Below are 14,750 nucleotides of genomic sequence, written 5' to 3'. Positions count from 1 at the left end.
AGTCAGATAAGTGTTTATCAAAAGTCCGTGAGAATAAATCAGGGTATTATTTGTCTGAAACCTGTCCACGATAAAGTTAAGAGCACGCGAGCGTTGGAGTTAGTGAAAGAGTGAATTTCTAATCGAGTTCATGTTAAACTGGTTCATAAAGCATCGCGAGCGTATCAAATCATTTTCAATCTTTGCTTCCGTCGTGTATAAAACGTTTTACTACCAAGGGAAAACAAGCCTTGTCACACTAAAGCAATTTATCAATTAAACAAATACAACAAAGCCTGCATTTAGCCAAAACACCGACTTTACTGACCGTCGACAGGGGCACCCAACGGGAAATTTTGAGAAAAAGACCTAAAAACAACAACAAAGCGTGAATAAAGTTTTCTGAGACTATTTTAAGCATTTTGGGAGATTGCTGGAAAAAAATTATCTGTTCCTCACTCCCAGCAAGACTGATGGAAGAGTTCCCAGCCAGCAACCTTACAACCTGCAACCTGACTTACTGGGAAGTTTCACAGGACACAATTCAGATCTTGAGTGGTAAGTAACCCATACAAGTAACCCGTAGCAGCTATTCTAGACTTCAAATCCCCTCTGACACCCTGAATTATCTTTTTCCCAGCAACACTTTCCTTCCAAGGACTATTATTTCTTCCACATCTCCCAGCCAGCAAAAATGTGCCTGAAGAACAGATATTTTGAGGAACAGATCCATTGGGTGCCCCTGCGTCGAGTTCCAGGAATTGCTTGAAATATTCTGAGAAACGTATATCGCCAGGGGCGGCCAACGTCAATTTTCGGAAAATATCTGTTCGGAGGACGATTTGAGATCTAGAATTTTCGGAACTTTTGTCGTAAATTTCTTGCTTGCCTCCAGGATTTTCAAACATCTAAAAAATGGTATAATTGCCCATTTTTAACAGATTTTTACCCTTAAAAGGTCGCCTAGAATTTTCGGGAGCCTTTTTTCTAGATGAAATTTTCGAGAAAGTAAGTTTTGACATGATCCCTATACAAGTTCTCGGATCTCTAAACTTTCAGCTAGGAAATAAGAACAGATGAAAAATTTCCAGGGGATAAAAATATGCCCTGGAAGTTGTTTTGGTTTCGCTGACCAAAAGGACTTGTAGCAAAGTCACGCATGCTGAACAAACCAACACTTGAAAATTAAGATGTCACGTACTTGCAGAAATAGGAGTGAGTCATAACTCACAAAGTAGCTAGATGCACGAGTCGCTCACTAGAGGTTACAACACCAAGCGCCTATCGAACCAGTAGATGAATGACCAAAAATTTTTCCTGACACCTAGCTGGTGTGTTTTCAAAGGTCAAAGAAAATAGAGATTTCTTAGAGCTTTGTGGCTCCAAGAGAAGAACAAGGGCATTGGCAGGGACGAGGAGATGAGGTGGTGGAGGTGGTGGTAGGGGAGTTTTTTTTTTTTTGGGGGGGGGGGGGTTGTGTTAACAGGAATCTCTTTCTAGATCTTCTTTAGCACTTTCTACTATCCCCCAAGTCTGCGTTAAAAATCACGGATGGCGTTTATGCGCGGGAAATGACGAACTAGCTCGTTTACTTAAAAATACGCGGCTTGTATGCACTAACCTCGCCGGTCCCCAGAGCACTTTTCTTGGTATGAGGCTGCACTTGCACTGCAGTCCTTTCTTAAAAGACACTTTAAGCCTGTGCTTCTTTAATATTCAGTCCAACTTCAATCATCTATCCTAAGATCAGGCTGTTCTTCTTCCTTTTTTCTTCAGGAGGAGAGGGAGAAAGTTCCTCTTTTCCCTTTTCCCGTCCGCCAACGCTTGCCCTCTCCAGCCTCCAGAGCGCGAGACACGCACGGCGAGGAAGGCGCCTTCCCCTGCCGCGCATGGATCCCGCTCCACGACCCCCTCGTGCTCGTCTGTGAAATGCGAAAAAAATAGCGCCTGTTTTGCAGGCTAACATTCACCGTACTTTTGGGTTTATCATTTCCTCACTAACATTGATACCTTTGCATCACTGTATTGTCTGTGCATATCAACTGCTAACAAAGTGCCTTAGTTGTAATTTTTTTGTTTGTAGGGTCGTGCAACTTCATTTGTGGGCATTGGTGATTCACCCATTGAAAACACGAATTATTATTTGTTGAATGTGACGAAACTGAAAAAGAAAGAGGGATCAGATTTAAAAGTCCATGACACCAAAATTGCTAATGTTCCTGTACGTGTTTATAAACCAAAACATCCTGATGCCAAATCAACAGGTGTTGTTTATATTCATGGTGGCGGATGGACCCTTGGTTCCGTTGGTAAGTAGTGACACTGAATTACGCCGGCCTGACCTTGAAGGTTGAAAGGGTTATAGGTTTCCTAAATCCTTTAAGTAAGTAAGTAATAACTTTATTTATTATTCATTCAAAATATTTCCCCGATTCTGATTGGCTAAAATTTCACGTTTAATTCACCATAACCAGTTACTGATGACCAAATTTGGAAGAATTTTGACTTTAACGAGGAAATGACGTCAAAAATGCAGCGTTTTCGCAGGTTAAGGCACCGTTAACCGAGAAGACCTGGGGACGAGGTTGAGTTGTTTTGGTTGTGAACTTGAAAAAATGGCGGACATTTCACTCGTTTCAAGAGAAAGAACTAGGCGAAAAAATAGCTAAAAACATGGCAAGAACAGCAAGACAACAACTCGAAGGGCGACATCTGCTGCTTGGAGAATATTTGCGGAGCTGGACAAACCTAAACGTACACTATCGAAGATGAACTGAACATCGATGGATCGATGGAGGTAAGCATGTTTTAGCTATGTTTTAAACCACAGGCAGCCCAAGCGCACTATTTGTGGGTTCGGGCTTCAGAGGTCATTTGGTCGGAATATACTAGAATTATAGTTTAGTCGACTAAACGGCGTTTAATATAAACCGACCGTAGGACACAGAGTGGCTATGAACTAAAGGTAAGGGAGCTTTTTGAATCAATATTTCGCGTGATCATGATTTTTTTTCTTAGCGTTGTAGATTCGAATACATGTGATAAAATTCGAACAATAAGGGCCCGAATCACATGTAATAATGCAAGAAATATCGATTTTCGTTATCTTAAAGGCTGCTAGTACAGATAGACAAACAAGAAGACTTCATATCTTTAAGACTTTTTGCATTTATTTGGCATCAGATAATACACTAATAATTCTAGTATATTCCGACCAAATGACCTCTGAAGCCCGAACCCACAACTAGTGCGCTTGGGCTGCCTGTGTTTAAACTAGGAATTATTTTGAATGAATAATAAAACAGTTATTGAATTCGGCTTTCGTATCATATGAAGAATTATGGAGATCTCGGAGGGTGTTATCCGCCTCGGCCGTAACACCCTCCTCGATCTCCATAATTCTTCATAAGATACTCAGCCTCATTCATTAACTGTTAATTGACCACGGAATCCTTATCACTAAAAAGTGGTCTTCTAAAGAGCCGTACACATTAAACTAAGACTTTAAAATAAGAAATATTATTGAAAAAATCCTATAATAAATGCCTACTAAGAAAATCTTAATGTACAATAACGGAATAAAAACAATTCAAAGTAGTGGCCTGCTTAGCCTCAGCTGACAGGCTGTTCCATGTTACTGCGCTAGCTTGCGCTCCTATAACGAAAACTTTTCTTTAGGGCCTCAGTGTTCGGTCGCGGAATAAACAGGTTATGTTGTGCACCTCGAAGATTATGCCTATGAATGGTATTAATGCTGGCGAATTTATCAGACAGGTATTCGGGTACAAGGTTATTTACAGTTTTAAACATTAAAGATTTCAGTTGCTTAGCACGTCTGTCAGCGAGGCTATCCCATTTAAGGGCATGAAGAATCGGGGCAGAACTGGCAAAAGTCGTCGCTCTCAAAGTCGTGTTTCTCTTGTGATATGAATTTTTAAATAAAGTATTACCTACCTACCCTTCTGTTCCTCCCGCTTCCCACTCCAGTGGGTAAACACTCACTTAGCTGAAAGCTCTCTCTTCACGGTACTCAAACTGACGAGAGAAATTTGCAAAAGTTTAAGCAAAGCAATATAATTCAAAGCCAACTTATTACTTTCGCTGTTCAAAGTTTAAAATGTTTGAGACTAGGAGTCATTTTATAAGTAGGTGGAATATGATCGTCTCGGTGAACGTTGTTCTGAATAGTGGCTGACCTAAGTTCGACAATGCGGTACTTATCTTCAGAGTCAAAGTGAGTTGTAACTCGTCAGTTTATAGTATTAAACTCTGAATTAAAGTCCTGGGCGCGTATTTTTTTTAAATTTTCTGAGTCAACAGGGGCGCTAATTCGAAGAGGGCGCTTCTTTCATTTTTCAAATGTTGGCCTCAAAGTAACATTTTTCAGTAAACTAGAACTTACGTGAAAGAAGAAACACAAAATGTGTGTCGTCGATCTCAAAGTCTTGTTTCCTCTGAGGCCCCCTTTTGTTCTGGTAATGAATTCCTGCTACTCTACAGGGTATTTCAAAAGTTCGTTCCGATTGTAAATTGTATTTTGAGCAAAACATTTAATACTTCTTTAGGCAAATGTAAACTGATTCAGGTAAGAAATTTATCTAAATAACCGTTCAAAGCAATTTCAAACTAAAATTTGAAGAAGTTATAATTTTGTTTTTAATTTTTGCCCCTCCTGTAAACGTACGCGAGGTTTTTCCCGCCATACTTTTCCTGCCCATTTTGTAGGTTTTCTGTTTTGGTATTTTTATCGTTTTCTCTTATTTTCTCTACTCCTCCTTGAAAATGAAGGCCTACACTGTTTGTGCTAGAGCTCAGGCATCTATTTTTATGGTCTTCTGGCCATTCACAGTCTAAAAAAGGATTGCCAAATTGTTGAAGAAGTCTGAACTATCACCGAACAAATGGTCAAAATTAAAGACCTTAGAAGACAAACCAAGGAGTGGATGGCCGTTTTCTCACAAAAAGTGCGAGAAATATTATAAAAAAAGCTGTAAGTATATGTGTAATAATTCCACAAAACAGAAAGGTAAAAAAATTTCAACTTGACATTATCGATCAAAGTTTCGAGCACAACGGTATGGGGATAAGTTACCAAAAAAAGTTGGAAAGCCTTGAAGAGAAAAAGGCGGTGCATACTTCATGCAAGCATGGTGTCAGAAGGATTTGCTGACATTATACCAAAGGAGGACCAGCCGGCAAACTCACGTGATGTGAACCCCCATCCAGAGACCATCTGGATTATCGTAGATGAGACAACATACAAAGATCCAGCCCCCAAAACAATGGACGAGCTAAGACAGTGACTACGCTTCGCCTGGAAGAATGTGACTTTGGGCACGCTTTGGGAGCTCGTACATTCTATATCTCACCGCTTAGAAAATGTCAGAAAACATACAGGACGATATTCAAATAACTAATATTTATTATATTTATTTTATATTTTAGTTATTCAATGTTGAATGAATAATAAATAACATACTAAGTTTTAAAAAAGTTTTTTTTTTTTTTTAATAATTAGTGAAATTTAAGCGAATAAAATATCGGAACGAACTTTTGAAACACCCTGTACTTCTACAACGTATGTTCGGTGTTGCTTTTTGGGGAGGGAAGGTTTGGGGATGCTTACTTGACAGGGAACTTATTTAATGTTTTTAGTTTCAAGGTGCGCTAATTCGAAGTAAGGCGCTTTTTAGAAGAAGGGAGCAAATTCGAGCATTTACGGTAACTGCTTTATACTTCTCTTCTTTTACAGAACTGTTCCATCCATTTACATATGAATTGGCTAAAGAAGCTAATACTGTTCTGATATCTGTCGAGTAAGTGATCAAAAAGTGCATATAATCCGATTCTTAGCTTCCATCCAATAATGCATGGTTAAATTTGACCTGTTACCATCCCCCCAGGCAACCTCCGTGGCAAGTCCAGCCCTTCGGGCCCGGGGATGGGGAATCGTTTGAGGCGGTCTTGTCCCGGGGGTAGGGGGGTGGGGCAAATCAAAACTATCTTTTCTTTGAGTTTGTCATTGAAGTACGTGTCATTTCTCGCGCAGTTTACACGATGGCTATGGACCTCAAGACTAAGTATTTTTAAGAAAAAAGGCAAGAATTTGTCGGAGAGTGGTTTGAGAAGAATAAACTATCAAAATTAAAGTCTGTATTTAAAGGAATGTCTTAAAATTTGAAACGAATGTGCGTCTGATGCGTAAAATATTTTTTCAACCTTGCTTTAAGGATAAGAAAACTTATACATCAAAACGGATACAAGGCTTTTGATATGTATGGATAAACAGAGATTCGGTCCAGTGTTCTTATAAACTGTTCTGTCAAGGAGGCGCTTTTTAAGAGTTTTTCTTCTTCGTTTTCGTTTTCAAATGCTTTTGTACGGATCAAAAAGATGTACCCAAAAAACGTATATGAGGTCGATCAGCAGCTCGGGGGTGGGATATGGTCTCTTTCTGCGTGCTCGGCGGCGGAAGGGGGGGGGGGGGGGGTGGGAAATAGTCCTCCAAGAAAGACTAAAAATTGCAAATCCCCGGGGGGCATAGTTACTAGTCAAATTGAACCATGCATAACTTATCAATTGGCTAAAGGAGCCAACACTGTGAGTACTGATATATGTCAAAGAGGTGCATGCTCTCTGTAGATAATAAGTAGTAGGATATCGATTAGATAGTTTACAGAGTTTCCCTGATATTTCTCAGATAGCTAAAGAAGCTGCTTTGGTGCCAATGTCTACTGAATGAATTGTATTTAGAATGCTGCTGTTGCATTGATTTTTATCGGGGATAGCAATACTTCGTTAGTACTATAACTTCCCTGTAAATAACAAATTAACCTTGATGATGAATGTCTTTCAGGTACAGGTTAGCACCAAAGCACACCTTCCCAACACAGTTCCATGACTGTTATGCTGTTGTTAAGCCCGTGCTGACTACTGCTGATAAATATGGTATAGACTCCAATCGCGTTGTTGTCGCTGGCGACAGTGCGGGTGGTAACCTAGCAACGGCAATTGCTCTGAAACTGAGAGATGAAAATTTGAGACTGGCTGCTCAGGTAAGGAAAAAGGTCCCTAACCTTGTTCCCAAGGTCCTCTCACACTTATCCCAGTCCCTCTCCCCCCTCCTCCTCTCCCTCCCCCCCACCTCTCTCTCTCTCTCTCTCAGCTCTTATTTTGACACAAAGAAAGAATGAAAGAGACCACAAGTGAAGGTATAGCCGGCAAAAGGGCGGAGCACGAGCGAGCTATAGAGCGCTAGCAGGTGCGACTGGAGATGTAGTATTTTTGCATTTTGGTTGAAATTCCGATTTAACTCTGATTTACTTGTTGTGTTTATTTTCAAACGTGGTGCGGGAGGCGGCTATTTATTCTTGGCTATTTAGAAATAAACTTGGGGATTTTTGAGAACTTACCAAAGGGGAATAAAGAAATCTTTCCTACCAATTAACAAGTACTCTCATTTGACGTAAAATAAAAAAAAAATTATATATACCACTGAAGAGGGTTCCGAGAAAAACGAGAAGAGGGAGAATGATAGAGAATGCCACTTCTAGATAACGGCAACAAACGTCCTCACGAAGGTGATCTATGTCTTGTCAAAGTGGGATGTCAGGTCCCGCCTTTTTTGTCTCGCGCCCCTGGTAGCGAGATTGGCTTTTTTTAACGCGCGTGTTCTGTTCGAGGAGTTACGAAAAAAGTGGGCTGTTCGTAGTTAGCCTGAGAAAACAGCCTACGTTTCCGGTGACGCCACTACAGGTTTCCTCGCGAAATGACGTCTGAGTAACAAGTGCAGAAATTCCATACTGATGAAGTGTTACTACCCAAATTAGAGTAGTACTTCTGATTGGTTGATGCAAATTTTCAAGTTGCACGACCAATCAGAAATACTACCGTGATCTGGGTAGTGATACGTCATTAGTATCGAATTTCTGGGCTTATTCTTCAGGCGTCATTTCGTGGGGAAACCAGCGGTGGCTTCGCGAAATGTCCACTGTTTTTTCACGCTAGTTCGTAGTCTATCGTAGTATCTTGTGTTGAAATGAACATGTGATATACCGTATTTGTTTCTCTCTCCTTTTATCCTATCTACAATCCCGGACAAAACTACTTGAGAAAGTTTTCCCCATCATGTCCACTTTCCTATGCAACAAAACTATTTCCAAAACGACGCCTTTGCGGAAAGAAAACCCCTTCCCCCAATTCAATGTTGCTTCCCACAAACCCCCAGGGATCAGGCTTTCTTTTGAATACACAACAACATTGCTTTTAGGGGAAGGGGGAGAGGGAAGAACCAGTACAGCTACGATGTTTAGAAAAATACTGTCTAAGTATACAATTTTCTCAACAGTTTTGTCCAAGATTGTGTACAAGGTGCTTCGCGTTTTCTGGCAAGAATATTTGCAAGGACAAAACAAAAACATGCTAATAAAAAGCACTTTAGAGAAGCTGTTTTGTGCACAAAGTTTCACGCCAGACCATCTTCTCACAGAAAAGCAAGACCTCATACACGTTTTTTGCATCCCCCTCTTTTTTTAAAACAGTCATATTTCGAAATAGCCGTACAACGCGTGCTAATTGTTACATATTTTCCGGTAGTTCCGGAATGGAACACTCGGAAAATGTGTAAAGTAACGCAGCCAAATAAGCCTGTTCTTTATAAATGTAGTACATTTCAAAGAAAAGTAGATAATTAATGCAAAATGAAAGAAAACAGAGGCGTTTATGGCAAGAAAACCAATTGGTATGTCTTACTTGATTGGAGGGGTCAGTCAAGAACGTTTGCGAAATTCATTTTCCAGGCATGGTTTTTACGCGCCTTTTGAGTGAAGAGTAGCGGGCATACATTGCGCTTTTCGAGGACGAAAAGGACGTTTCCGTCAAGCGGATTAGCCAGAAAACGGGAATTTCACCCACTACGATTCGATCAACAAATAACACATGAAACTTTTGCTGAATTTTCAGAGTGCGTGACCCGACAACTTTGAACAATTTTCCCATCAACGAAATAGTCAATGGGCAAGCACTTGCAATGAATAAAAGCATCAAATGGCGAGAGGATGAAATATTTACAAAAGCTGCATTTTTACTTTTCACATTTGAATGCTTACTTTTGAAACTGTAGCGATATCAAGTCCAAAGAAACACACTATGAAATCTAGAAATGTCACGCGCGATAACGTGACAAGATGTACTATCGCGTGACCTGTAAAAGTGCACGTTTCCTCTTCGGGTTACATATGACTGGAAAAAATTATGACCTAAATTGATAATTTGTAAACCAAGGAACGATAAAAGTTGCCATAGTTGACTTCTAATCTTTTTCTCTCCCCAATATCTGCAAGTCGGAACGATTAACAGGACATATTTGAACGGTTGCGAAGATTAGCAACGGTTAACAACGATTAACAGGAAAGTTTAAAAAGAATCGGAAGGTCATTCTCTATTGAAAACGAAATGTGTTAACCGTTTCAATGCTTTGTTAATCGTAATATTATTCTATCCATGGAATTATCATAAAAAGTTAACCGACTTTTAACAAACAAAGTTTCTGTAACACCCATAGTTTAACCAATTATAAGCATCGAGAAGCAATTTCAATGTGACGGGAAACGGTTCCATATTGGATTGACTATTATGTCCCTAAATAAACACTACGAACTCCTATTCTTCGAAGAGAACTGTCATACAAGTCTTGTTCAGACTCTTGTGAAAAAGGTAAATTACTTTTCACATTTTCCGAGCCTTCCATTCCGGAACTACCGGAAAATATGTAACAACTAGTTATAGTTGTCACTTAATCTGCCCCCGACCTTTTAAAACCCGAACGAAGACTCCTTGTGGTTGTCCATGTATTTGCCATGAACCTTTGAAATGCAGTTTTCGTATTAGAGTTTCTGAGTGTAATTCTTTTGTTCTCTTTTGTGTTTTCTCAATTATTACACTTTGTTTCCTGGGTTAATGAAAATCCTCATACATGACATGCCTAGGATGGACAATTGTTTTTTATACATCTCATAATGAGTTCAACCAACACTGCAAATGTAATAGAACGCGTGTTAAACAGCAAAACCATCTTTAATTATCTATTTGGAACTAAATTTCCTATAACTAATGTGTCGAACGGATGCTTTGGCTTCGAGTGTGACATTCTTGAACGCAACGTCGAACGCAACTGATATAAATGATTTCGCAATAAACTAACCCTACAAAAACATGGACCACTGTTTCAAGTTTCTCACCTTTGAGATATTTCCCAGTTCATTTTTTCTGGCATGTCCTTGTATCAAATAAAATAATCGGGATTTCGCAATAAACTAACCCTAAAAACACATGGACCACTGTTTATTAAACCCTGAATACCTTAATATAGAACAAAACCCGGTTATTTCACGTTAGCACCTTTCTTGTCTTTGACTGGGTTTTGAGAAATTTGAGCTATTCCTGATGTGGTTTGAATCGAGTTTATCGATCCACGTTGACAAAACCAGTTCAAAGTTCTGTCGATCCACGTTGCTGATTTGTGTCTGACAAATCAAGCTCTTTAATACCAAACAATTGGAGTACTGCTGAATAACTTTTTAACTCTGTAGAAATATGTATCTCGCAATAACCTTCGCGAAATTCGGTTTGGTAACGGCACTCAAGTTAAGCCCTGTCGGTCGGGGTTACGAACTGGACGGGTGACCAACCGCGAATATCGTGTTAAAGGTCCATACGTTGTTCTTTCTTTTCTTCTTCTTCTTTTTTGTGTATTATGTGGTGTTATTGTTAACAGTGTATTGAAAAGAAGATTTAGCATTATTTCGCCGCCCGCATTTAGAAAAAGACAAAAACAAAGAACAAATATGGCCCGGTGCAGTTCGCCTGAAAATTATTATTATTCGGGCCGTAATACGGAGCTGAAACTTTGCAGACTTTGATCTATATATCTGCGGGGAAACCGGCAAACTAAGAAATCTGGGTTTTCGACAGTGTAAAACGATCATAATTCCTTTGATTCCAATCTCCTGTTCCTCAGCTGTCTGTTGTTGTCGGCGTTGCCTTCGCTGTGCTCATCGATGTTCCTTCTACCTTGCGGTTTCTTGTTGACGTCTTCTCCTTCGTTGTTCACGCTGAATTTGAAGTCGGCGTTCTCGCTCTAGAGGAGTTTCGATGGAAAATCCTCCTGGGCGAGGATTTGGAGCCACTTGTTGTGCTTGTGTGCGACACAATTCGGCGAATGCGACTCGTTGACAAACCCACTTTGCGCGGTTGCTGAGCCACGCGCACACGCTGAAAATTAACCGGGACCACCGTGCGCGCCTAGTTTCATCAAATCGGGAAAGCTTCGCATATACTAACAGTAATACGATACTTCTTCTTTACGCGGGGGACATTAGGGTGCCTCCTCGGGTTCCGGCCTCTGGGCCGGAACCCTGCGGGGGCAATTAGCACGCGTTGTACGACTATTTCGAAATATGACTGTTTTAAAAAAAGAGGGTGATGCAAAATACGTGTATGAGGTCTTGCTTTTCTGTGACAAGATCGTCTGGCGTGAAACTTTGTGCACAAAACAGCTTCTCTAAAGTGCTTTTTATTAGCATGTTTTTGTTTTGTCCTTGCAAATATTCTTGCCAGAAACGCGAAGCACCTTGTACACAATATTTGCAAGCACTGTGTACAAGGTGCTTCGCGTTTTCTAGCAAGAATATTTGCAAGGACAAAACAAAAACATGCTAATAAAAAGCACTTTAGAGAAGCTGTTTTGTGCACAAAGTTTCGCGCCAGACCATCTTCTCACAGAAAAGCAAGACCTCATACACGTTTTTTTGCATCACCCTCTTTTTTTAAAACAGTCATATTTCGAAATAGCCGTACAACGCGTGCTAATTGTTACATATTTTCCGGTAGTTCCGGAATAGAAGGCTCGGAAAACGTGAAAAGTAATTTACCTTTTTCAAAAGAGTCTGAACAAGATTTGTATGACAGTTCTCTTCGAAGAAAAGGAGTTCGTAGTGTTTATTTAGGGACATAATAGTCAATCCAATATGGAACCGTTTCCCGTCACATTGAAATTGCTTCTCGATGCTTATTATTGGTTAAACTATGGGTGTTACAGAAACTTTGTTTGTTAAAAGTCGGTTAACTTTTTATGATAATTCCATGGATAGAATAATATTACGATTAACAAAGCATTGAAACGGTTAACACATTTCGTTTTCAATAGAGAATAACCTTCTGATTCTTTTTAAACTTTCCTGTTAATCGTTGTTAACCGTTGCTAATCTTCGCAACCGTTCAAATATGTCCTGTTAATCGTTCCGACTTGCAGATATTGAGGAGAGAAAAAGATTAGAAGTCAACTATGGCAACTTTTATGGTTCCTTGGTTTACAAATTATCAATTTAGGTCATAATTTTTTCCAGTCATATGTAACCCGAAGAGGAAACGTGCACTTTTACAGGTCACGCGATAGTACATCTTGTCACGTTATCGCGCGTGATATTTCTAGATTTCATAGTGTGTTTCTTTGGACTTGATATCGCTACAGTTTCAAAAGTAAGCATTCAAATGTGAAAAGTAAAAATGCAGCTTTTGTAAATATTTCATCCTCTCGCCATTTGATGCTTTTATTCATTGCAAGTGCTTGCCCATTGACTATTTCGTTGATGGGAAAATTGTTCAAAGTTGTCGGGTCACGCACTCTGAAAATTCAGCAAAAGTTTCATGTGTTATTTGTTGATCGAATCGTAGTGGGTGAAATTCCCGTTTTCTGGCTAATCTGCTTGACGGAAACGTCCTTTTCGTCCTCGAAAAGCGCAATGTATGCCCGCTACTCTTCACTCAAAAGGCGCGTAAAAACCATGCCTGGAAAATGAATTTCGCAAACGTTCTTGACTGACCCCTCCAATCAAGTAAGACATACCAATTGGTTTTCTTGCCATAAACGCCTCTGTTTTCTTTCATTTTGCATTAATTATCTACTTTTCTTTGAAATGTACTACATTTATAAAGAACAGGCTTATTTGGCTGCGTTAAAGGCTGCAAATCGCCTTTCGCAGTCAAATACGTGTACAAGGTGCTCCGCGTTTTCTGGGAAGAATATTTGCAAGGACAAAACAAAAACATGCTAATAAAAAGCACTTTAGAGAAGCTGTTTTGTGCACAAAGTTTCACGCCAAACCATCTTCTCACAGAAAAAAAAGACCTCATACACGTTTTTTGCATCACCCTCTTTTTTTAAAACAGTCATATTTCGAAATAGCCGTACAACGCGTGCTAATTGTTACATATTTGCCGGTAGTTCCGGAATGGAAGGTTCGAAAAATGTGAAAAGTAATTTACCTTTTTCAGAAGAGTCTGAACAAGACTTGTATGACAGTTCTCTTCGAAGAAAAGGAGTTCGTAGTGTTTATTTAGGGACATAATAGTCAATCCGATATGGAACCGTTTCCCGTCACATTGAGATTGCTTCTCAGAGCTTATAATTGGTTAAACTATGGGTGTTACAGAAACTTTGTTCGTTAAAAGTCGGTTAACTTTTTATGATAATTCCATGGATAGAATAATATTACGATTAACAAAGCATTGAAAAGGTTAACACCATTTCATTTTCAATAGAGAATGACCTTCTGATTCTTATTTAACTTCCCTGTTAATCGTTGTTAACCGTTGCTAATCTTCGCTGCCGCTCCAAAATGTCCTGTTAATCATTCCGACTTGCAGATATTGTGGAGAGAAAAAGATTAGAAGGCAACTGTGGCAACTTTTATCATGCTTTGGCTTACAAATTATCAATTTAGGTCATAATTGTTTCCAGTCATATGTAACCCGAAGACAAAACGTGCACATTTACAGGTCACGCGATAGTACATCTTGTCACGTTATCGCGCGTGACATTTCTAGATTTCATAGTGTGTTTCTTTGGACTGGACATCGCTACAGTTTCAAAAGTAAGCATTTAAATATGAAAAGTAAAAATGCACCTTTGGAAATATTTCATCGTCTCTCCATTTTGATGCTTTTATTCATTGCAAGTGCTTGCCCATTGACTATTTCGTTGATGGGAAAATTGTTCAAAGTTGTCGGGTCACGCGCTCTGACTAATTCAGCAAAGTTTCATGTGTTATTTGTTGATCGAATCGTAGTGGGTGAAATTCCCGTTTTCTGGCTAATCTGCTAGACGGAAACGTCCTTTTCGTCCTCGAAAAGCGCAATGTATGCCCGCTACTCTTCACTCAAAGCGCGCGTAAAAACCATGCATGGAAAATGAATTTCGCAAACGTTCTTGACTGACCACTCCAATCAAGGAAGACATACCAATTGGTTTTCTTGTCATAAACGCCTCTGTTTTTCAGTCATTTTGCATTAATTATCTACTTGTCTTTGAAATGTACTACATTTATAAAGAACAGGCTTATTTGGCTGCGTTAAGCCGGGCTGTAAATCGCCTTTCCCAGTCAAATACAATCCCGGACAAAACTACTTCAGAAAGTTTTTCCCATCATGGCCACTTTCTTACGCAACAAAACTATTTCCAAAACGACGCCTTTGCGGGAAGAAAACCCCTTCCCCCGATTCAATGTTGCTTCCCACAAACCTCCAGGGATCAGGCTTTCTTTTGAATACACAACAACATTGCTTTTAGGGGAAGGGGGAGAGGGAAGAACCGGTACAGCTACGATGTTTAGAAAAATGCTGTCTAAGTATACAATTTTCTCAACAGTTTTGTCCAAGATTGTGTACAAGGTGCTTCGCGTTTTCTGGCAAGAATATTTGCAAGGACAAAACAA

At 39.7% G+C, this 14,750-nt stretch overlaps 1 protein-coding gene across 1 annotated transcript in view; it reads left to right on the top strand.

Annotated features, from left to right (window-relative positions):
• The first annotated feature begins 6,036 nt into the window (after positions 1-6,036).
• Positions 6,037-14,750, top strand: part of LOC140949477 (DELTA-actitoxin-Aeq1a-like) — a 49,158-nt gene continuing 40,444 nt past the window's right edge. The window contains exons 1-2 of the mRNA XM_073398635.1: positions 6,037-6,059; positions 6,836-7,034. Coding sequence (XP_073254736.1) covers positions 6,037-6,059; positions 6,836-7,034 — 222 coding nt within the window. The remainder of the gene's footprint in view (positions 6,060-6,835; positions 7,035-14,750) is intronic.

This window comes from Porites lutea, chromosome 10 (genome assembly GCF_958299795.1).
Source record: "Porites lutea chromosome 10, jaPorLute2.1, whole genome shotgun sequence".
NCBI lineage: Eukaryota > Metazoa > Cnidaria > Anthozoa > Scleractinia > Poritidae > Porites > Porites lutea.
Note: the sequence above shows the minus strand (reverse complement) of the source record. Positions and strands in the feature narration are given on the sequence as shown.